The 25,578-nt window shown below is 33.6% G+C and overlaps 2 protein-coding genes across 2 annotated transcripts; both read left to right on the top strand.

The window, feature by feature from the left end:
* Positions 1-1,082: 1,082 nt before the first annotated feature.
* LOC110648292 (transcription factor bHLH111) lies at positions 1,083-5,274 on the top strand. Its single transcript, XM_021802466.2, has 7 exons — positions 1,083-1,565; positions 1,947-2,697; positions 3,151-3,264; positions 3,553-3,624; positions 3,792-3,857; positions 4,348-4,386; positions 4,478-5,274. Exons 1-7 carry the CDS (start codon positions 1,222-1,224, stop codon positions 4,652-4,654), a joined length of 1,563 nt encoding a protein of 520 aa, XP_021658158.2. The 5' UTR covers positions 1,083-1,221; the 3' UTR covers positions 4,655-5,274.
* A 7,674-nt stretch (positions 5,275-12,948) lies between these two features.
* On the top strand, positions 12,949-23,941 carry LOC110648290 (protein CHROMATIN REMODELING 19). Its single transcript, XM_021802464.2, is given in 14 exon segments — positions 12,949-13,315; positions 13,351-13,381; positions 13,383-13,536; positions 14,567-14,684; positions 17,282-17,322; positions 17,413-17,663; positions 17,744-17,924; positions 19,306-19,491; positions 19,640-19,813; positions 19,925-20,083; positions 21,834-21,911; positions 22,028-22,164; positions 23,109-23,327; positions 23,468-23,941. Coding segments are annotated over 14 exon segments (2,259 nt in total). The 3' UTR covers positions 23,631-23,941.
* The last annotated feature ends 1,637 nt before the right edge of the window (positions 23,942-25,578 follow it).

A 25,578-nucleotide genomic window follows, 5' to 3' on the forward strand; every position in this document is an offset into this window, starting at 1 on the left:
TATATCAAATATTCAAATTCTTCATTTTTCTAATTTTTTTTTATGATTTAAGTTACCTATGAATAATCTTCATGTGTCATATTATGAATGATGCACTGTTTTCATTCCTCATAACAAGGTGTGATTTGAAATAAAAAGGCTGTTAGATCCCTCGACAATGTGCAAGCATCATATATTTTTCAAATTTACTTTATTTATTTATCGTGCTGTTGCTGTTTCAGGTGCCTTACAAAACTGCTGCAAGAAAAGGTCCACTATGACAATTTGTACACTTGCTAGCAAGTAGCATTGTACCAAGGAAAAAAAAAAACTTTTTTCTTTATTTTTTTCTTTTTTTTTCCCCTTAAGGGTTGTATTTTTTAATTTCATTTTTATTATTAGTCTTATAAAATGTTGAATTTTTTTTGCTAATGCTTCTTAAAATGGAAATTTAGATATAAAAAAATGGAGGAAAAAACAATGCTTATTATCGTTTACAAAAAATGATAATAAATTACTAAAAAAGTAAAATAAAATAAATTTATATATACGAGGTTAAATAAATTATAACAAAAATTAATATTATCACAAATTTTAGGAGTTAATTAATTTACTTATTAGGCCATCCAGTAGTGATGTAAACAATCGATAGAAACGATCTATTGTAGCTAGCTAGCAGAAGAAATTTGAGTTAAAGACGATTAATAGAAGAACTTGCATATTGCTTCTACAAACTCCATTTGCTTACGAACCAGTAATGTCACATATATATATGCATACCTTATCCACGACAAAAGAATTGTGGGTATGATACTTTCACGCCAAGAGAGAGAGAGAGAGAGAGAGGCACAATTCTGTCCAATTACATAATAAACAGTAAAACCAAACTCATCCAACAACCCTCAAGTAGAGCAAGTAGCAAGCAGCAACCATAAGGCTATCCAAAACTCTTCCTTCCTGCAGCCTGGCCCAACCCTCCCTCTATATAATAATTGCCCACGAACCTTAGTGGAAAAACTCAGGTTGCATATTTTATTGTCTCCCACATATCATTGATGTATGTATATAACATACGATAACCTGTAAACCTACGTCACCACCAATGGATTTCTCATTTTATCCCTCTCCTTAAATTCCCACCTCCTCCACCAACAAAGAAAGAAAGAAAGCAAGAAAGAGAAAGAAAGCTACCCATTAAGCATAAAGCATTTTCTTTCCACTAGCTAAGAGCTACAGAGAGATATGGCTGAAGAATGCAGTGAGAGCTCTGTGGCTATGTCTTCCTCTACGCCTTCTGCTGCTGCCGGCTGGTGGGATCTTCATCGCCATGCAAGCGCTCTCTCTTCATGGACTAATAATAATAGTAATAATTCCACTACCTGCAGCCCTTGGCACCAGCCAAACCCTAGTTCCAATTCTTCTTGTGAAGAGGATGTTTCCATGTCTACATCTTTTACTAATGCTTCCAATCACTCCGGGCTAACTGTTGAGTCCTCTCGCCGACTCGTTGAACCTGCTGCTTCTTCTCCTTCCGAGTTCATGGGAGAACATGCTTCTGATAGTCAACTATGGAGTCATATTCTATTGTAAGCTTCATAGATATTATTATTGATTTCCCTTTTCTATAGATGCGCAAATAATTAAGCTAATAAACTTAGCATATATATAAATATCATAACTATGATTCGTAATCGTTATACCTATCTTCAAATATATTTGAATATGCTGAGTGGAAAGAAGAATCTTTTAGCTCAAGAAAAGAAGAAGAGTTTCTATAATGGGTAGGTGCACATGGAGGGATTTACAGGTTATAAGGTTTTTCCTTTTATATTTTCTACTTTCTTATGTAATTAGCAAGAATTATGAGTTTAGCTAAGGCTAGAAGGGCTGTAACAGTAAAAACAATGGATGTATATGGCAACTCCGCCTTTCTATCCCTTTTAACGATCTGGTGCTAAATCTTGCAGAGGTGGCGGAAGCAACGGAGAGCTACACAACATCCAAGATGTTGAAGAAAACTTACTTGTCGCATTATCATCAAAGCGTATCTCATCAGGGATATTCGAACCTGAATGCGACTACATGAAGAAAATGAACAACAACTGGGAATTCACAAAATCCCCTTCCTTTACCAGCTTTGATCATAAGCATATTAACGGTTTTAGTACTGATCAACAGAGCTTGATTGAAAGTGAAAGGGTGACCAAGCTGTCCAACTTGATCAACAACTGGTCTATTGCCCCACCTGATCCAGGAGTAGTAGTCAGCCGCGAGACCGTCGATCCAATAACATGCAACATATCATTGAGTTCATCTGTAAATCACTACTCGCAGCCACAAACATACAGTGATTCTGCATCGTGTGAGACGGGAATGAATAAAAAATCTGGGTTTTTATCGTGTTATGGCCATGATCTAAAGGTAGAAAATGAACATCGCCATGTTGATGCTCCAGGGTACATCTTAAGGAGGCCATTTAATGGTAATGGTGTTGGATATCATCTAGGCCTTAGTAGCGGATCGATGGTGGCTGATAATAGCAAAAACTATTATGGAGTGCCAGATAATACATGCACAAGTGCGAGAAATTTCACTGATGGTGCAACTTTTAACGGTCGATATAGCAAGCCATTAATTGATATTCAAGGGCATAAGCCTTGCTTTAAATCCTTGAATTTATCAGACTGTAGAAAGCAAGGACTTCAATCGTCTTTATCGGTAAGCTGACGAAAGCGTTACGTTTTTTTTTTCCTTCTTTTTTCTTTTAGATAATGTGTTTCAATTCATAAACTATCTAATTATCTCTTGGAATGTGTTAATTGAGTCGGTCCAAGTTAAATGAGCTTGATATAGGATTTAGTTGATCTAGATAGAATGAACAAGAAAGATCTATAGTTAGTCTTAATGTATCATATTAATTTTTTTTTTAATTCAATTTATAATAAAATTTAATTGTTTTTCAAAACAAGATGAGCTTGATTCACCATAAACTATATAGACAAATTTCTCCATTCAGATAAAAAGTTTTATTTTATTTGAATGATAGTAAGTTGATGGGCACCATTGACACATAATATTTCCTACTTTTTATTGGTCAAATCATCTAGCAATGACTCTCTTAAAAGCAACATATTGAGTAATTAACGTATTAAACCTATATATTGCATGCAGACGGGAAGAGGACAGGGGAATACAAGTCAAGGAAAGAAGAAAAGATCGGAAGACACTTCAGAGATTGTCCTGAAAAAGCCCAAGCATGAGAGCTCTACAGTTTCATCTGCAAAGGTATGTATATATTGTTACGTAATTTTTCATTTAACATGCTTTGTCATAGGATAGGTAACTGGTTTTATAGCTAGATAATACATACTAAATTTTTCTACATATTTATCAATAAAATTAGCTTGCTTATAACAATAATAATAATAATAATTATTATTATTATAATATATGTGTATAAATATATATTGACAAGAAAACAAAGAAAAAAAAAGTAAGGAATTAAATAATATAATGTTTATCGCCAGTGAGAAACTTCATTTAAAAAGAAAAAAAAAATGTTTGTTTATACAGATGCAGGCACCAAAAGTCAAGCTTGGGGACAGAATCACAGCCCTTCAACAAATTGTGTCGCCATTTGGAAAGGTAAACTGAGTGGCCACTATGTATATATGGCTTTTCCTTATGATCATAAAAAGAAATTAGAAAAGTTTATTATTACGATCTTTTATTATTATTAATTTTAAAAATATTATATACCTTAACTTTTCTTCTTTTGATGGTTTCCATTATTTTGGGGGGTTAATTTTCAGACTGATACAGCCTCTGTGCTATTAGAAGCAATTCAGTATATAAAGTTCCTGCAAGAGCAAGTGCAGGTAATTACAATTAATTTCCTTCCTCGATAATTAGAATACAAATACATGAAACTTAATCAAAGAAAATATCAATGGTAGAAAAAAGAGAGAAATTGATTAATTATAATAACATGATTAGTGAAGATGATAATGATTAATTTATTATCATGACATTGACTATAAGCCACAGTGCGTTCTCCATCTTTTTATGTATATGCTTCTGCTTTTAAATATTGGAAGCAAAGGAGAGTGGTAGCTGTTAAAAGTACTCTGTTGCAAAAGAGCTAGCTAGAATAATAATAAAAAAAAAGAATAAAATAAATGTTCTATAGTTATAATTGTGCTTGTAAGTTGTAACTAGCTAGCTAGTAAAGATATATGAGCTCAATCATGGTGGAACCAATTAGATACCTGAAAAATGGCTAAAAACTTCTCAATTTTAATGGGAAAAAAATGTTTTAATATCTATACATGTTTACCCTGATGGCCATCACTTTGCTTTTGGGTGCAGCTACTGAGTAGTCCTTACCTGAAGAACAATTCACACAAGGTAAGCAATCGCCGGCACATTAATTAGAAATTAGGCTAAAAGATACCAAAAATTTTAGATAAGCTGATGAGTTTTCTTGGTGCAATCTCAGGATCCATGGGGAGGCTTGGAAAAGAAAGAAAAGGGAGATGTAAAACTTGATCTCAGGAGCAGGGGTCTTTGTTTAGTTCCTATTTCATGCACCCCTCAAGTTTACCATGAGAATACAGGATCAGATTACTGGACACCAACATATAGATCAGGATGCCTGTATAGACAAAATAATTAACCAGTCCATGTTGTGTTTTGTGCTAAATTCTATCAATGTAACTTCAACAGAAGTGATATACATCCAAGTGATCATCGATAATTAAGTTTGCTTTATGAAAAAAAAAAAGGGTACTTTAATTAGATGATCGATTAGTTTAACAAATCATAATTGATATAAATTCTTGAAATTAACTTGATTTAACGTAAATTAATCATATATAAACATTAAACCTCATCGTTGTGTCTTTACAGATCATACATGGTAAATGAAATTAAAGTGAAACAGGAAGAAAGGAACAAGTTCTACTTCAAGCTACAGACAAAACGGTGCGCAATGATATCAAAGTAAAAGGCTTGGTCATGAAAGAAACAAAACGGTGGGTACGTACCTGGCTTATTTGGTATTCTAAAATTATAGTTTTCATTCCCAAATGGTAAATATCACAGTATTCCTGCAAACTTTGTTCGAGAATTTAATTAATTTTCAAAGAAGAGTTAACTTGCTTGCTTTGTGATTCAGTTTTTATTTGCATTGGCATTCAAAAGTAAATCATTTTCATAATCATTATTTCTAATTTGTTTGCAAAATCTTATTGAGCCTTTGTGCAACTCCTTTAAACTTTCATTTCATGGTGAAGAAATCAACCGAATATAACTTAATATTAAAAGTTAACTTAAGAAATAGAATTGTTCAAGTCATTATTTTTAACATTGCTGTCGATATGATATATTATACCACCTTATGTGTGAAATGAATACTTCAAGCATAAATTTTGCAGGATTAGATATTTATAAGTGACCCAATATCAAGATAAATATATACTCTAATATAATACTGTGTAAATTCTATTCAGCAATAACTTTTAATGTAACGTTTAGTATTTTAATTTTATTCAAAATATTATCGGTGACATAATATTTATACTATTATTTAGAAAATGAGAGAGTGATTCATAAAACGTTACTCTCCTTATTAGTTTTTAGAGGTTAAGGGATTAGCTAATAGTGGTTAATTGTTAGATATTACATATTAGCTATTTGGTTAGCTATTTTGTTAGGGTAACTTTTAATAAATTATTCTCTCAATATCTAAATATTAGTGTAAATATTATACCATCGAACTGTATAAATGAAAGAAATAGTGTTAGACGCTCCTTCAACTAAAGCTAAGAGAGGTAATTTTTCATAAATTACTCTCTCAATCTCTAAAAATACTATATACTATTGAATAATATAAATAAAAAAGGATAGTGTTTTGATTATCACTGCTTTAAAAGCTATTGCTGAATAGGGTCAATAACTAACATCTAACAAGTAGTAGAATAATTAACGAATATTAGAACAGGTAATAGCTATTAAAATAATTAATATTATCAAACAGACGTGCAGAGAAATGAAATAAATTGAGTCTAAGTGTCAAATTTACCCCTTCCCTTCTAGCTAATGATACGGCTGCTGGTGGAAGGGCTATGTCAACCGTTGAATTCAATGCAATCTATACCGTAACATCGACAGTGAATACTATAGTATTATTATTACACTCAACATGCGCACTGAACCTGTTCACTTTCTCTCGCTCAAAAGGACCCATAAAAGCCCACTAGCTAGCCAACCTTGCTATCAAGGACTATAATACATCCAATCAGCCTCTCCTGTTCTAACTCCTTCATCAAATTCCACTAATTGAATCCGTCAAACAATGCTTTTTATTTTACTGGTTCTCGTCGTAATAGGGACCCTGTCAAATTTTTGGCCTTATAAACCACACTGTCAATAGATGTAGGATAATCTAGAAGAACATCATGCATGCTAGCTTTTGTTGCATCTCTTTTTTTTCCCCATAATGACATGCATCGTTTTCACTTGTTATATTGATAGAAAAATAATAATAAAAAAAAAAATTTGGAGCTTGAATGTTTGTAGCTATTCTTAAATTTGAGAGGAGTTGGAAAATGTTCTTACGTAGTATAGTCCCTTTCAAAGATTAAACGATGCCTAGGTATTTCAATGGCTGCTATTGATAATACATTGTAATGTACAAAATCAAGAGAATTAGGCCAATGACTAGCTTCCAAACGCTAGTACACAAATGCCGTTGAAACCATAACCCCCATTTATTTATGCCCTAAATTATATAAAAAAAAATTAAAACTTTTTGATTAATTTGCATTTTAATTTAAAAGTTTCAATTTTAGGAATATAATCTAATTTTTTAAAATTCATAAAATTTTTATCTAATATTTGAATTGAATTCGGAGAAAGTGTACTAAAATTAACATGCAAGTATGCTAAAATTAGCATGCATGTTAAAACTTATCTATTAAATATAAAAATATCACATATTTATGCTTTGAGTTAATAATAAACTAAAATTTGACAAAAAATTTCCCAATGGTAAGTGAGAGGGTTTCAATGCTGTTAGAGTAGAAACTAATATATAGTCATAAATAATTTCTTTGGGTAAAATGCATCTCATAATTGCTCTTGTACTAAGTCTGAGGCCAAGTCAAGATTTTATTATAAGAATTTGTATTCTATCCTTAGAAGAATATGATATATTCATATATCAATGAAATGATCACCAAATTGTTGAATGCAAAATTGTGGAGGAGCTTCAATGCTTTTCAAAGGTGGCCACTCATATATATATATATATATACATACTAGCTAGTTGTCTCACTGCAGCAGCAACAAATTTGGAATTTTCCAAAGCCTTTAAGGATATGATATTCTAGAAGCAATAAGGGAAGGCAAAACTAAATGGGAATTGTTAAGAAATCAATTTTGGTCAAAGCACAGTTGAGAATGTATATAGAATCATTATTTGCAAATACCCTGCAGTGTCAGGGCGTTCACTTTAGAAGATTTGTTGGTGCTCTTTCAAATCAAGGAGCTACGCTACCCACATATTAACAAGTATGATGATAAGATTCCATGTGGGGGTGAGACTTGAGAGCATATATAATTATCAATATGTTCAGTTTTTGTGAAAAATAGTGCTATGAATATTTATAAATAAATAGAGTTCTCTTAAAAATATAAAAGAGGAAATATGTGTAATATATAATTCCCTTCAAGGAATAAATTAATCTTATTGATGTAAAGATATATTCATCAAAATATCATTATTATTATTATTGGGTTAGTAATTTAGGAAATTGAAACCCATGCTTCATTATTTCTTTTGCCAAAATATAATAATTAATCTTATAAAAGAGGAAATATGTGCAGTAATTTCCTTCAAAGCATAAATTAATCTTATTGATGGCAAAAATATTCATCAAAATATCATCATCACTATTATTATTATTATTATTATTATTATTATTATTATTATTATTATTATTATTATTATTATTATTATTATTATTATTATTATTATTATTATTATTATTGGATTAGTAATTTAGAAAATTGAAACCATGCTTCATTATTTCTTTTGTCAAAATATAATAATTAAGAGAATAAAAATAGGCAATAAGCTTTGTTTAATAAAATCAAAGTCGTTTTCAAATCTATAAGATTCTGATTTTGAGTTTCACTACAAAATAATAGTTGAAAAAATAGTAATAATAAATTTTATTAGTTAATTTTGGTGGATTATAATTTTGTTTAAGAAAATTACTATTTAATCCATCTGTATTTTTCTCCCATTTACTCTTTAATCCTTTTATTGTAACACCCCGTTTGCATAGCCTGGTAGATTTCACTGTTCCGGTGACCGGTGTCAGTCCGGACAATTAAGGGGATTAGAACCACACTTAAGACAACTAGATAAACCATAAACACAAAAAATTAGTAATGTTCAATTAGTTAAGTATAAACAAGAAAAACAGAACAGAAAAAGTTAAATTAGCTGAGAGTCACAGCGATGGGTGACCTTCTCGGGAATGACTGCAAAGTCATTTTAAACTCAAATTTCGAACCGTAAAATGTGATGCCGTGGTCCTTAGGACCCTTATGAACACAGTGGAAAAGAGAAAATCACGAAAAAGAACTGTTAAGCCAGTCAAATAATTAGGTCAGGGAGCCAGAAGAAATATGGAATTATTTGCAAATCGGGATGAACCGGCGATGGGCAATTTGATCAATTGACCCCGAGAGCTGACTCCTGACCTAACTGTCAAATAAAATCGGAGAAAAGAAAATTTCGGGATCGAGAATTAAATTAAAGAACTAATAGAAAAATATATAAAAAAAAGAGGAAAAATCAAAAAGTAAAAAGGTGATGACATTATGCATGACCTCATGCATGATGCATAACTAAATTAATTAAATATTTATTAAATTAGATTTTGTGGTCTTCTATAAGCAAAATAGATAAAAAGAAAGAAAAGAAAAAAAAATAAAACACAAGTTTTCTTCTTTTTCAAAACGTCACTCTCTCTCCCTCACCCTCTCCCTCACCAAAACCACCATGAAAGCTCATTTTTTAGCTTGAAGAACCCAAAATCCAACCATAGAAAATTGTCCTACCATAACTAGACTTTGTTTGGGCAACTAGGAAAGAAGATTCAAGGAAAAGAAAGAAGAAAAATTTGAAGAAAAGGGAGAAGAAATTCTGCACACAAGGTTAGTAAACTAAACTTGAATTGTTAGTTGATTTAGTTATGTTTATAGCTTAATTAATCTAGAAATATACTTAAAATGAAAAGAAAACATCTTTAGAGGACCAAAAGAAAATTCGTCCAGCCTATGTAGGGGTGAGAATTGCATGAGTTTAATTGGATAAAATATGTTAGAAAGCTTGAATAAGTTGAGGAATTGTGTTTGTATGGTTGGAATTAGTAAAATGCAATAATTTAGTGTGATTAGGGTTTTGAAACCTAGGGTTTTGAGGCAAATTTTGGAGAAATGCATAAATGATAACTTTGACCTATAGTGAAGTGAAAAATGGTCAATAATGACCAAAGGAGATGTGTGGGAATTGTTAGAATGGAAGTCAAATTCGTAGGGTAAATGGTCATGCTGCAAGCCAACTTTGAAGGACCAAAACGGAAATTTTACAAGTCCAATTGATATGCCACCAATTGGGGATGAAAATAGACATAAAATAGCACAATTTTCATTAAGGAACCATGGCCAAAAACTGACCAAAACTTAGTGAACCAATTGACCAAAGTGAAATGAGAGCAGTGCCATCAGACAACCGACCAAATGAACAGTAATTGTTCATTTAGTCATAACTCGAGCTAGGAAGGTCAAAATGACCTGAAATTTTACTAGTAATTAGATAAGATATAGATCTAAAACTTTCATGAAGAACACCAACCCAAATTATGCCATTAACCTAATCAAATGATTGAGCAAAGTTGAGTTACTGAACCTGCAAAACTGCAGAATTGCCATTTGAACAGTAAAGTTTCAATGGCTATAACTCTCTCTATAAAACTCCGATTTAGGTGAATCTTAAACCGATGGAAACCTAAGACATAGTAGAACATTTCGTATGAAGGAAATTAGACCAAATTATGGACTTAACTTGATCAAATTATTGAACGAAATTGGATCAAAAATCTGCCAGAACCAAAAATTACAGCATGAATAGTGCACGTGAACAGTAACTGTATTTTGGCTATAACTTGAGCTACAAAACTCTAATTGGGGTAATTCAAAAAGGAGAATAAACTTAAGACAATAAGGAACATTTTCTATGAAGAAAGTTTTGTCAAATTCCAACAATAAAGTGACCAATGGAACAGTGCAACTTAGGACTCCAAAACTGAAATTTACCAAATTTGCCTAAAAGACTTAGGATTTGAGTAAACAACCAAAACCAACAAGTTTAGTGACCAAAATGTGGTATGTGGGTGAAGTTGGAGTTCCCATACCTATTAAGCCTTAGAAAGTCAACTATTTGACTTGAATAGTGTAGTGAATAGTAACCCGAAACACAAAAATTTCGTGAACGTCGAATTTAACACGTTAGAACTAGGTAAATGTGAAGCTAAATTTATTTTGGATTTATGTTAAGTTCTAGTACTGAAACATTGTAAAATTGTGTGTTTCAGTTGAAAAGAATACCGGGAAAAAACCCGAGGAACCGAGTCAAGGCCAAGAGGCGACTCGCTTGAGGTTTGTGCACAACGTATACTTTTTATAATCATCTTTTGCATACTGTTTTGAATAATGTGAAATATTGAATTATGGCATTCTTATGATGTTTTGATTTAAATTGTTGAAAGTTATTATGTATATTGAAATGACAATGTTTAGCAAATTGTTAAGATAAGTTTTGAAACCACAGTGTCATGACCATATATTTGAACACCTCACTAGCACGACTAGTGGGGGTAATTAGTTTCGAATTTTGATTCCTTCTCTGAAGAAGTGTTGAGGTGTGCCAGTAGAAGAGGATGTGAATGGATATCCATATATTTGAGTTAGCTAGCCTTGTGATGTAATTTCTCTTAGCCTCTGGCTATTGAGATTCTATTTGTTTCGAATGGCATGATCTAACTGTGGGTTTTATGAAATGTGTTTTGATATTTTGAAATGAACTTGGTTTGCATTTAAAATCTCACAATGCGTGATTTGTACTTAATTCTCATGTTCAGCCAAATTTTTGAATAAATGTGATTTAAGTTTTGCATAAAGATTATTTTAGTATGTTGTGCACCACTGAGTCCTAGTACTCAGCGATGGCTTATTCTTTGTCAGATCTGAGAGACTAGAGGAAGCAGATCGAGTCTTGAGGTGTGAAGAGCTATCAGCTTAAAGTCATGGGGTATAATTTATACCCTAATTGTAAATATTTTTTTCATGTATATATTGCATATAAATGTATGGACGTGCAAATGGGTCTTGAGCAGCTTGTACAAAAAAAAAATTGTATGAAGTTTGTAATAAAGTTTAGTTTGTATTTCTTTTGATGTAAATTTTGTAAGAATGTACATAAATTGTGTTGTCTCTAATGAAATATGAGTACAACTATTTTATTTAATTTAAATGAAATGTATTGCTAGTATGCTGAGGATTATTGAATTTTGAACTTGAGAAATTTATTGAAATGATTGTCAAATTGATTGAGTTTGATTGTGAAATCGAAGTAGTGGTTGAGAAAAATTTTTAGAAGTGCTTTTTACAGGTATTTGAAGAACTATTTTCTCAAAATACAGAGGGAACTCTGTCAAAATTTTTATAAAATTTGCGGAAAAATAAAATGGACTAAAAATATTAACTAGATTTACTTTTAATAATATGTTTTAAATACCTATTAGAAAATGCTCACCACTTAACAAAAGTAAGAAAATTGTTTTAAAATCTCTTGTAGGGTACTTAATGAGTTATCGGTAGGTGAAGTGCGGTAGTTTATTAGGTACTCTACGGGATTATGTTATGCCTTACAGAGGGGTAAGGTGTGACATTTATAAAGTTTAAATCAACTTTTATGTTAGTTAATGTATTTAAAAGAAAGAAATTGTAATTATCAAAGGCTAAATAGTTTAAACCTTAAAAAATAATATATATATATATATATATATATATATATATATATATTTCTCTCTCTAAAGCATGCAGTATTATTAAGATTTCATTTGTTTCATAGAAAATTACTTATTTATAGAAAATATTTTTCATGAAAACATTTCTTGTTGTTTGGTCGTAATGTTAAATTAATGATATTTATTTATTTCACACACACACATATATATATATATATATATATATATATAAATATGTTTATATTTTAATAAGATTTTTAAAGTTTAAAAACTAAAAAAAGACTTTTTTATTTTGAAAAATTGAAGTCATTTTCTTTAAAAATGACTTAATTTTCTTTTGACTAAAAAATATTTTTTATTGATCAATTTTTCTGAGCAACTTCAAATATTAGAAAATATAAAAAATATTTTTAAAAAAATATTTTCTGTAAAGCAAACAGAGCCTAAATCATAAATTGTTTCGGGGCCAATTAAATTTGGGCCTTGTGAGCAATGTCAGACCCAATTATCTTTGGGCCCAATTAATTTTTTCCATTTTTTATATTTCCTCATATGTTTAAGGAAAGTCTAAATGGGCCGGGTTCCAAGAGTGCGGATCGAAGTGTCAATTCTGAATTCGGATTTTTGCCCGCTCTAGAAACCTTGTTTGTTGTCCTCCTCCTTTCCTTCCCTCACTCTTGACTTTGATTATACTTTCCTTCCTCTCCGTACCAATTACAAATGGCGCTGCGTCCGTTCCTGTTCGCACCCTTGGATTCTCTGTTATGAGCGACTCCTCTTCCTCTTTAACCTAATTTATACTGTTATTCCTACTGCTATTCTTATCTTGCTTTTCGATTTCTCTTTCTCTCTGTATATTGATGGAAGAATGAAGCGCGCTTTCGACGAAATCTCCGACGACGAGTGGGACAACCACTCTTTCAAGCCGTCGCGCGTTCTCAAAACGACACCGCCTAATAAGCATAGGCATAAATCAGCTGCACCTCCTCCTATAGAATCCTTTGTTTTTAAAAAGCCTTTAAATACTCTTAATTCCGATAGCAGCAGCGATGATTGCCGAGAAATTACTCCGCCTTTCAATTTGGAGGAAGAGGATGAGAATTTGGAAGATGATGACGTCTTAGAGGATGATTTTGAGGAGGTAGCGAGGCCACCACCGGCGAATCGTGGCCGTCGATTTGTAGTTGATGATGAGGAAGACGAGGACGAGGACGAGGGGAGGAAGGAGGTAGAAAGTGAAAGGGATTTTGCAGAGGTTTATGATATAGAGTCGAGCGAGGAGGAGGAGGAGGAGGAGGAGGAATTGAAGTTGCAAGAGAATGATGTGGTGGGAAAGGCTTTGCAGAAATGCGCCAAAATATCGGCGGAGCTGAAAAGAGAGCTCTACGGCTCTGCAGTCACTTCGTGTGAGCGGTACGCCGAGGTGGAAGCTTCTTCAGTGAGGATTGTGACTCAGGTACCTTTTGGTTGTTAGTGGTTCTTCTTTCTGTTTCGCTGCTGAGAATATTGCGTTAGAGACAGGAATTGCAATTTTGTGGTTTGACAATCAAGTTTAATTACTGTGCATGAATTTGTTGGGCGGTCAATCTATATGGTTTTATCTTACTATTGAACGATTGCATCTTCTTTATTACAATAACATGAAAATAAAGTACTGAACTTGTTTGTTAAAGCTTACTTTGACAATGCTTAGTGTTTGAGCCTTCCTTCCTTGTCTTCTTCTCCATTGCATACATGTTCTTGTTGTGAAGTTATAGATTTTATTTATTTATTTATTTATATTTTATTGGGAAACTTCTTTTTAGTTGCTCAAATTTTTGTAAATTGCTATGGCCAATGGGCCGATTTTTTTTCCCTTCCATCTAATGATTAAACTTGTCTGCTGAATAGGAAGGAAGAGAAAGGGCACTGTGTGCCTATATATTTATATTTTGAATAAAGTTGAAACCAAAACTTTTTTTTTCTTAAAAACTTTCTGCAATGATCGGGACAAGGTAGTTTTAATTGTATTTTGGTGAAGCTATGTATTGAAACTTGCTCTATGGTTGATCACTTTGACTGAAAATTTGAGAGAGAAGTGAAATAAAGGTTTTCATTGTTTTGTAAAGAATTGTTGATTTGCTGTTTTCAAGATTGGATTAACTCAATTTGGCTACCTAACTGTATGGTGAATGCAAATATCCACAAATGAATAGTGACATGTCCTAGATGCTCTATGTTTATTAGGTAGTGAAGATGACTGAAAGTGTGTTTGTGCATGTGTGGTTACGAGCCTACACATGCATGCCTGTGTAAGTGGGCATGTAGATGCATGCACGTGCACATGCTGGCTATGCTTGTCCTATGATCCCATATGGTAAAAAAGCCTGTGACTTATAACTGTGATTTCTTTGCCTTTCCTAATTTTCTTTACAGCCAACATTACAAAGGTTTTTTTTTTTTTTAAATATCTAGTCTTCAATGGCAATCTGTTTTTATTCTTGCAGAGTGATATTGCTGCAGCATGTGCAGTGGTGGATTCAGATTTTCAGCCTGTACTCAAGCCATATCAGCTGGTTGGTGTGAACTTTCTTCTTTTGCTGTATAGAAAGGGCATTGGAGGAGGTAGTTTTACTATTCCTTGTCATCTTGCCGTGACATACATCTACCTATTCTGGAACACTACTTTAAAAAGTGTAAATTATCATTAGTTTACATTGCCTGTGAAATACCTTATTGTTATTGACCAATTCATGATAAGAGAATCCATATTGCTAATATATCATGACAAGAGAGGGTATATTGCTTATCAATTAGATTGAGAATACTCAACTCAACTCAACTGAGTTTTTATCCCAAAAATTTAAGGTCGGCTATATAGATTTTCTTTTTCCACTTTAAACGATTTTGGGTTAAATCCTCGGAAATGTGTAATGCTTCTAGGTCATGTTATACTACTCTCCTCCAAGTTAGTTTAGGTCTACCGCTTCTTTTCTTTCTATCCTCTACCCTAATGTGCTTTACTTGTCTAACTGGAGACTCCGTATGTCTACGCTTCACATGACCAAATCATCTCAATCTCCCTTCTCTAATACTCTTATTACGGACTTTATCTAGTCTAGTATGACCACTCATCCACCTTCTATCCTTTACCCTAATGTGCTCTACTTGTCTAACTGGAGCCTCCGTATGTCTACACTTCACATGATCAAACCATCTCAATCTCCCTTCTCTAATACTCTTATTACGGACTTTATCTAGTCTAGTATGACCACTCATCCACCTTAACATTCTCATCTCCGCAACTCTTATCTTAGACACATACGATTCCTTCAGTGCCCAACACTCACTATCATATGATATGGCCGGTCGTATGGCTGTACGGTAAAATTTTCTTTTTAACTTATTGGGAATCTTGCGATCACATAAAACTCCTGTGGAACGTTTCCACTTCAACCATCCGGCTTTAATCTTATGACTAACATCCTCTTCACATCCCCTATCTACTTGAAGGACTGAGCCGAGATATTTAAAGGTGATTATTTTGGGATAGTATCACTCTATCTAAACTAACTCCTTCCCCATCACCAGTTCGGCCTTCACTGAACTTGCAATGTATGTATTTTGTCTTTGTTTTACTTAACTTAAAGTCCTTTGACTTTAAAGTATTTCTCCAAAGTATTTCTCCAAAGTTTTAGATTTCTATTAACTCCTTCTTGCGTCTCATCTATCAGAACTATATCATCCGCAAATATCATGCACCAAGGGATACTCTCTTGTATATGTTTCGTTAATTCATTTAAAACTAATGCAAAAAGGTAATGGGTTATAGCTGAATCTTGGTGTAATCCAACTGAGATAAGAAAATCTCTTGTGTCCTCTCCTATTGTGAGCACAGTAGTAGTTGCTCCTTCATACATGTCTTTCAACACTTGTATGTACCTAATAGATACTCCATTTTGTTCTAATATTCTCCATAAGACATATCTTGGAACACTATCATAAGCCTTCTCCAAATCGATAAAAACCATGTGTAAATCTTTCTTCGCATCTCTATATTTCTATATCAAGCTTCTGATGAGAAAGGTCGCTTCCATAGTTGAACGACCAGGCATGAAGCTAAATTGATTGGGAGAGATAGAAGTATCATGACATAGTCGATGTTCCACAACTCTCTCCCACAACTTCATAGTATGGCTCTTGAGTTTAATTCCCCTATAGTTTGAGCAACTCTGTATGTCTCCCTTATTTTTAAATATAGGTACTAAAATACTCCTCTTCTAATCATCAGGCATTTTATTTGAATTTAGAATCTTATTAAACTATTTAGTTAACTATGCCACTCTCATATCTCCTAAATACTTACACACTTCAATTGGTATTCCATCGGGTCCACAGGTTTTACCCACTTTCATTCTCATAAGTGCTTCTTTTATTTCTAAAGATCTAATCCTTCTAGTATAATTCACATTCTTTTCTATTGCTCTGTAGTCTGTATTCACGCTATTACCATTTTGACTATTATTAAAGAGATCATTAAAATAATTTCTCCAACTTTCTTTAATGTCCTCATCTTTCACCAATACTTTTCCTTCTTTATCCTTAATGCATCTAACTTAATTGAGATCTTGATATTTCTTTTCTCTCCTCCTTGCTAATCTATAAATATCTTTTTCCTCTTCTTTAGTTCCAAGTTTCTCATATAACTTTTCAAAGGTCTGCGCTCTTGCTTGACTAACTAGATTGAGAATAGTTTGTTTAAATTTTTTATTTGAGGATTTTTCTCACTTTTTTTTATTTTATTTTATTCTTTTATATTATGGATTTCTCAAGAACTCTTATCCTCAAAATCCTATATCTTCATTTTATGCTAGTCAAACTGTTTCTTCTTTGTCATTACTGAAAGCCCTGAATGTCAACTACTCAACTCTTTTCCCCTACAATTCAATTAAATATCATCTTATACCTCCACAGCCTTTTTTTAGACATTTTTCAAGTATGAAAGGAAAGAGATGCCGAATGGGTTAGTTATAGAAATTTGACATCTGAAGTCTTTACATGCAATTTAAGAGACTGTCTGTTGTCTAATCAATTTATGCAACAAAACTTCCAAACACTTTTTTGTGTCATGAGATGTTTTTGGTTTTACATGTTAGATTATAATGCTGCATGTACATTGAAAGACCACTGATGAGTAGTGACTTACATTTGTATCCATACAGCCATATTGGCAGATGAGATGGGGCTTGGGAAGACCATTCAGGTATAAGGGATCCATCATTTTTCTTCTTCATTTATAAGATGGTTAATCTTCGAGGTGTTGTCTGAATGTAATGATGATCTTTTATGACAGGCAATTACATATTTAATGTTGTTGAAACACTTGAACAATGACCCCGGTCCACATTTAATTGTATGTCCTGCCTCTTTATTGGAAAATTGGGAAAGAGAGCTTAAAAAGTGGTGTCCATCATTTTCTGTGCTCCAGTATCATGGGGCTACACGAGCTGCCTACTCAAAAGAGTTGAGCTCTTTGGCCAAAGCTGGGTTGCCACCTCCATTTCATGTGCTTCTTGTTTGTTACTCACTCTTTGAACGACACAGGTGTGCTTTATTTTGAGAAAGGTCATTTTATATATACTCTGGTTTCATCTTGAGCCTGTTACTTACTATTGGTCATACAGTGTCCAGCAGAAAGATGACCGTAAAATTCTGAAACGGTGGCAATGGAGCTGTGTCCTTATGGATGAAGCACATGCTTTGAAGGATAAGAACAGCTATAGGTGGAAAAACCTGATGTCAGTTGCAAGAAATGCAAACCAGCGTCTGATGCTGACAGGGACACCCCTACAGAATGATTTGCATGTACTATTCATAGCCTCTCTTTTCCCTTCCTTTTTTTAATCTTTAAATGCTTGATGTGGAATCTATTTAGCTACATGCTTGAAAGAAGAACTTACAGCCTTTTGTTGCAATCTTATGACTGAGCTTTTTGATATGAGAAAAAGGTTGTTCACTCTTCAAAGCTAAAATAGGATGTTGAAACTTGAAATGTGAAATGGCCACATCATTTTTTATATATTCTGATACTAGTTATATGTCCAACTTGTGATGCATGGATGATATTCTTGTCCGCTTGGACGACATGGATAGTTTATCTAATGGCTGTGTTTGTTACAATTTTCGTGAAAGCTTTTGGTTAAAAGTTATCTCACCATGATTGATCTAACAGGTATCCACATAGATCATCAGGTTTTGTCTTGTTTGCTTCCTTAGTTGGCTTTGTGATTCAATAGGGCCAGCAAATTATTTATAAATTATGTAAATTTTGTTCTATGCCTTCTGGGATCTTGTGGTCCATAAGGTTCAGAGTAGTTAGATGAGTGGAAGGGTGCTTCTTTTCTAGCTAGGAAGTTGATTACTACTATTCATGCTTGCCCTTCTAGTAACTCTTTTATTTTCTTTATTTGTCTAGGATTCTAGTAGGGATGATTAAGCATCCTTTGGTCTGAGACTGGGGAGAATAAGAGGGGTCATCTAGTTAGATGTCCATCTTAATCCTGAATCTGAGGAGGGTGTATATTTTGGCATTTTCATGTCCCCAACATAGGTGGGCCATTGGTGGTGGACATTTCCCTCAGAAGTATATTCCTCTTAGCATAAATTAATTGCAAATAGAAATGATTTTGAACAGATTGGATTGTGATGGATAGAACCTATGTTACTTATGTGAGCATCTAGAGTTAGAAGTTTGGTATTCAAGCATAAGAGCTTATATTTCTGCTTTTCTGTTAGTATGTTGTAAAGTTGGTTATAGTCCTCGCATTTGTTCTTGGGAAGGCTTGTGAAAGATTTTTTTTTTTTTTTTTTTGGTAGCTTTCATTAAAATCAAATTATGATTTTTAGTGGGGCCCTTTTCTCAGTTTAGAAAGGGGCAACCTTTTGGGGACACTTCCATCTGGCTTGATTGCTTCCTGGCATAATTTGATTTACTTTCTTTTCTGACAATAAATTGCCCTTTCTTAAATTGGTGAGAGCTTCTGAGTTGTTTATTAAAGTCCAGATAGTGTTTATTTTCCTGCGTCCAGCACTTAAAATTGTTCTGACATCAGCTTTCCTTGCTGTTGGAGGCATCTAAAATTGTTCTGTTGACTCATCTATATTTGGAAATGTTGTTTCAAAATACGCTAGCCACTAGTACTATCACAATATCCTTTTAGTTGACTTTGGTGGTCAATCATTGCAGGAATTGTGGTCCTTGTTGGAGTTTATGATGCCTGAACTTTTTGCTACTGAGGATGTAGATTTGAAAAAGCTACTAAACGCAGAAGATAGGGATTTAATTGGTCGAATGAAGTCCATCTTGGGACCATTCATATTGAGGCGTTTAAAGTCTGATGTAATGCAACAACTTGTTCCAAAGATACAGCGGGTATGCTGGGTGCTTGCTTACTCATAAAGTTTTAATTAATATCCTGCATTTTCCAATTTACTTTCTTTTGTGAATTCACCATGAAATTTTCGTCTCTTTCATGTTTTTCTATAGCCTATCAGAATTAAATATATAGATTTTTTGGTAGGTTAAATATGTTTTCATGGAAAAGCATCAGGAAGATGCTTACAAAGAAGCCATAGAGGAATATCGTGCAGCTTCACGTGCTCGTATTGCAAAGCTTTCGGATGTTGACGTGAATGCTATTTTTGGAATTCTTCCTCGGCGGCAGATCTCAAATTACTTTGTTCAGTTTCGCAAGGTGCTGATGTGCTCTTATTACTTTTATGTTAATCTATTCCTTTTTCCGTTCTTCTCATAAATATTATGCCTTTTCTTTTTATTGCTTACTAATTTTTCATGCTCATTTCAGATAGCAAATCATCCATTATTAGTGAGGCGAATTTACTTCGATGAGGATGTTGTTCGTTTTGCTAAGAAGTTGCATCCAATTGGTGCTTTTGGCTTTGAATGTACCTTGGAAAGAGTTATTGAAGAACTCAAGACCTATAGTGACTTTTCAATTCACCAGGTAATTTTTATTATTTTTAATTTTTTGGGGTGTTCTGTCTTACTAAAAAGTTGAGTCATGTCAAGCAAGCGCATGCAAACTTTTTCTTCATCTTCCATTCCTCCAGCTCTGATAGGATGTATGTCCCAGAAACCTCTATTCAGTTCACATGAAAGAGATGTCGCAAGTTAGCTGTTTCTACGCATGGATTGACCTGTAGCAGCACCGGTGCACTAGAGCATAAAGGGTAGATGGGGTAGCCAGGGTAGTTGGGAGGGGATTCCAGACCTGAGGACTGCTATCATATATGGTTTTGATAAAGAAGCACTATCCTTTCTCAAAGCTTGGATTCATTACCACAAATGGTTGAGAGTCTTAATAATAACTCAAGTGGATGCTGAATGCCTGAACTTTTAAGTTCTTTACTTATTGGGCATTAAAAAAAAGAAAAAGAGATGAAATCCTTTTGTTAGAAAAATATTTATTATATTATTTTGCAGAAAAATGAAATTACAACTGTTTCCTCTGTAAATACATTAAATAGCCAACCAAGGTGACAACCAAAGTGAAGGATTTCCTATATATTCAAGTTTTTTGATACTAACATCTGCTGGATCATACCTTGCTCTGTAGCTTATGTTAGTATAAAATGATTATCACATAGCAATTACTTGATTAATTACTTTTCTCATTAGAAGTTGGTTTTCAGCATAAAGTGTACATCAATTAAGATTATGTGTGATCAAGTTATGGTTAGTTTCCACAAGTAATGTGGAAGAAGTAAAAATAATACAGTTAGTATATAGGGCTAGCCATGCTATTCATCAGTGGCTGCTTCTTGATATCAAATGTTATCCTCTGGGCTGGGACCATAATTCATTTTGTAATGAATGAGAAATGAATTATCTAAGTACACCTTAATAATCAATTCATGCATATTTTATGTAATTATTACTACATGGTAATGATGCCAGTGCTATTTAGCATGACCTGACCATGAGAGGATGATTGATGAAAAGAGAACAAATGTTTTTCTACTTTTATACTATGTAATACTAAATCTTGAAAGTCAATTCCAACTATGCGACCTAACTGTGGAGTTTTTGCTTTGGAGTTTGGTCCCCAGCTGCTGCTTAACAATTATAGTGTTGCAAACCCACAGTAGTTAATTACTAGTTGAGTCGTGTTTCGTATGTAGTCCTAACCTTTTATCATTTTTACGTGAAATGGTTGCTCTCTGGAATCTCGTTGCATGCATCCGTCATCTATATTCTATGAGCAATCAATTTTCAATGGAGATTTGTACTTTAAAATTTAACTTTAAACCTATTTTCAACACCCTCTAACTAATATTTAATGAGTTTTTTTTCTCAATCAATAGCTCCTACAAGTCAACAACGATGCCAAATTAATACATTTATCGTACAGACAAGAGGTTGTTGTTACTTGTTAGAGTTTGTACCTAGGTTTCTCACAATCTTACTTTGGTAACTAAAAGCAATTTTTTTTTTGGAAGGAGCTTACAATTTTTAAAATAAAGATGAGTACAAGTGTCTGGACTATGAATGAGGTCTTCAGTTGGTTGTAGTTCCATTTTTACTGAAGCAAGTGGTTGGATAATTTAGAATGTTAATTTTCTATGGTATTACTTGGTAATAACCATAAATTGCTTTGTTCATTTATGAATTTCCATGGTATCTTTTTGATCTGCAGAATTGTTTGTCTAATTTTGAATTTGACATATTTTTCAAATTCCAACAACTTCTTGCAGCTTTTATATAATTATGGTGTTAAAGATACTAAAGGAATCCTTTCAGATAAGCATGTCATGCTTTCAGCAAAATGTCGGGTATGGATTGATTAATTTCACCTGATATTTTTAGTTGAAATTTTCTGAGCTCAAATTTCAAAAGCACATATATAGTGCTCACACTAGAGGTTACGTCTTCTTTGTCAATGATTCAGGCGCTAGCTGAACTTCTTCCTGCACTCAGGAGAGATGGGCATAGAGTTTTAATTTTTAGCCAGTGGACTTCAGTGTTAGACATCTTAGAATGGACTTTGGATGTAATTGGGTTGACATACAAAAGACTTGATGGGAGGTACTTTATCTACTTATCTCACTTATTATTTGACATCTGGGATGCATGCTGGGACGCATGCAACCAATTGTGCGAAGCATTGTTATGGAGTGAAGGTGGCAATCTTACTTGCCCTGGTTGGTATGTATGCACCTTGATTGTGATGAAATCCACTGTGTAGTTGTGGGTGTATGTAATACGAGTTTGACCTGAAGTAAGTTTTGAATATAGGTCAGGTATTAGGGAGACTGACCTGGATATTATCATTTTTTTTTTGCGAAAAGAAGCAAAGGGAATAAATTTGTGTGAGACGGTGAGAGAGTGATGGGTGAAACTGTTATTTTTCCCATTGTGCCTGAAGCGGGGCAGGTGAGTAAAGTATGGAGATGATTTTCTCATGCATAAACTGATTAAGCTTTTATTACTTGTTGACTCATTGGATCTCCCCCAAGAGATTCCCCCTCCTCAAGGAAGAAATGGAAGACAGAACACACTGGTAGACTGGATCACCAATAGAAAATTGTTTATTTTCTGATGCATTCCAAATATGCATAGTAGTCTCCTCTCAATGTCTGTTCACACAAATTCATTTGCATGGGAGAGCTTTATAAACTTAATTGGAAAACTTTTTAAAATGCACCCAGTTTCCATGACTGGATGAATAACTTGGGATTAGAAAACATCCATGCTTTCATGGCTTCAAATGTGATTTGATTTTCTGACTACCCTCACTGCTGCAGTGTTTTCTTTTTACCCCTCTATTGCGCCTTGGTGGTTTCCTTCCTTTCCCTGTATTAGCATGGCAAGATAGTCTGCTTTGTTTTTTAGGCTTGACTAGTTTTCCAGTATCCAGCATTACTTCTTAATCTTCAGAGGTTACTCATACATCTTAATATTAAACCATTGTTTATTTTTCTAAACTGTTATCTGTGTTTAACTGGATTGTGGTACCTCTTTGATGACAGTACCCAGGTGACAGAGAGACAGACCATAGTTGATGCTTTCAACAATAACACTTCTATATTTGCATGCTTGCTATCGACTAGAGCTGGAGGGCAGGGTTTGAATTTGACTGGAGCTGATACTGTTGTTATCCATGATATGGATTTCAACCCTCAGATTGATCGGCAGGCGGAAGATCGATGCCATCGCATTGGCCAAACAAAGGCTGTCACCATATACAGGTATATCATTTCTCATCCTATAGGCAGAAATACAATCACAACAATTCGTTCTCCTTTCATTATCCCATTGCATAAATTTCACAATGTTGCAAACTATGTTGTATGTGCATGGATTTTAGTGTGGTTGGCACCTTGTGCAGGTTAGTGACCAAGGGTACAGTTGATGAGAATGTTTATGAGATTGCACAACGAAAGCTTGTTTTGGATGCTGCTGTTCTAGAGACGGGGGTGGAGGTGGATAACGAGGGCGACACATCTGAGAAGACAATGGGACAGATACTATCATCACTTCTGATGGGCTAAGAACGTCAACTGCATCTGATAGCAACTCATCAGACATCCTTTGAATTTGTCCTTCCCTTAATTTTTGTAACATCCATTGTTGTATTAGATAGATGATAGGTTTAGTTTAGGGAAAAAGTGGGGGAAAGGAACAAAGTTACAAGAAGCGGAGAAAGAAAGAAAATCATTAACAATTGATAGTGCTTTCCCACAAGGGTGTAATTGCCCTTAAATTCATGCAGTGGTGAAAGTGAAATATCAATGAGACTTCATGATTTGACCGAAGATAGCTGTTTATTTGAGAAAATAATTGTTTTTATTTTTTATTTTAAGTAATTTTTATTTTTTTATGAAAAAAATATTAGAAATGTATTTACCTGTTTAATTCAGAAAATTTAAAAAATGTTTATATTTTTTGCAATTAAAAATTATTTATTTATTTATTTTATAATAATTTGACTAATTTTTACTATTATAAATAAATATTTAAATAATTATTTAATTTTATGCAAAAGTATAATTTTAATCACAAAAAGATGACTATAAATTATTTTATAATTTTTTAAATTTTAGTTACATTATAAAAATTTAATTTTCTTTTTAAATTCTACATAAAAATACAAAATTGCGACTTTTAATTTCTTTTTTTAGAAAATTAACACAATTCTTCGTAACTGAATAGGCTCTAAATTTCTGAAGATATATTGGGGTTGCATTGTTTTGTCCATGTGGAGCAAGCCGTCTATACTCGAGCTTATTCAAACAGAGTGATTCATACTAGCAATAGCATTCATGCTAAGTTCATGGCAGGTATGGAAACATTTCCTCACTTTGCTCATTAAATTGAACAGCTGTTAATGAAAACAAGCAGAATACGATGTTGGCATCCCCATAGTTAGGAACAAGAGAAAACAAGGAAAAAGTAGTTTGGTTTTATGGTTTAGTTTTGGCATACCCTAGCTTATCAGCATTCAGCACTGTATAATGGAGAGGAATTTTCATATAAAATATTAAATTATCCGTTTGTAAAAAAATAGTTATAGAATAATGCGAAATTTCCTGTGTTATTGCATTGAATTGTGCAAGTAATGGCCTGTGAAGTATGAAGCTGTTCGGTGTAGGTTTATTTACAAATAATAATGGCACCTTGGTCTGTAAGCAACAGTCTTGTCTAAGACTCCAAAGACTAGTGACAATGCAAAATCAACTTGTTATTTTGCAGAGTGTACAATCAAAGCAGAGAAATGTTTGTTAGTTGATATGTCAAGATATATGTGCATCAAAGGAATCTCTTCAGATGGATTTTTTTTTTTTTTGGCCCGTGAAATCCTCCCTTGTAATCTTCCTATGGGAATGGGATGGTAAAACCAAGGAGGAGGAAGCTTACTCCTTTCCTTCCTCTCTCTTCTCCTGCTGGTTTTCGCAGAATGTCTCTTCTTTTAGCTTCTATCTATAAAGAAAAGAGAATTACTCTCTACAGAATATCTATGCCTATGGGACCCCTTCTGGGTCCTTCCTTTGTCACCATCATTCACATGCTTGTTCACATGTTGTTACTTGTTAGTGTTTTATTCACTCCTCTTCCAAGTTTCTTCTTCTGGCTGTCATAATATTGCCATGTTCTAGGTACTTTCCCATCTAGGAGAGGAAGGTGAGATGAGTCTCTCTTCAATGAAGATCCATCTTCTAACTGTTTATGCCGCCCTACAATACAAGAAGCTCAAATGAACCCATTAATGCGGAAGATTTTTAGACTCTGGCGACCACTAATCCATACCATTCAATGATGAATCCAAAGATACTCTGCCCTCCTTTTTTAAACAAGAAGAAATTCAATTTTTCTATGTCTCCATTTGGGTTACCTGTGATGAATTACGAAGGGACCCGATACCTGCCACAAGATGACCCAACCCAAGTTAATTAGTTCATGACCCTCTGCCCAACTGACCCATGATCTAACCCAAGCCAG

This window comes from Hevea brasiliensis, chromosome 15 (genome assembly GCF_030052815.1).
Source record: "Hevea brasiliensis isolate MT/VB/25A 57/8 chromosome 15, ASM3005281v1, whole genome shotgun sequence".
Lineage (NCBI taxonomy): Eukaryota > Viridiplantae > Streptophyta > Magnoliopsida > Malpighiales > Euphorbiaceae > Hevea > Hevea brasiliensis.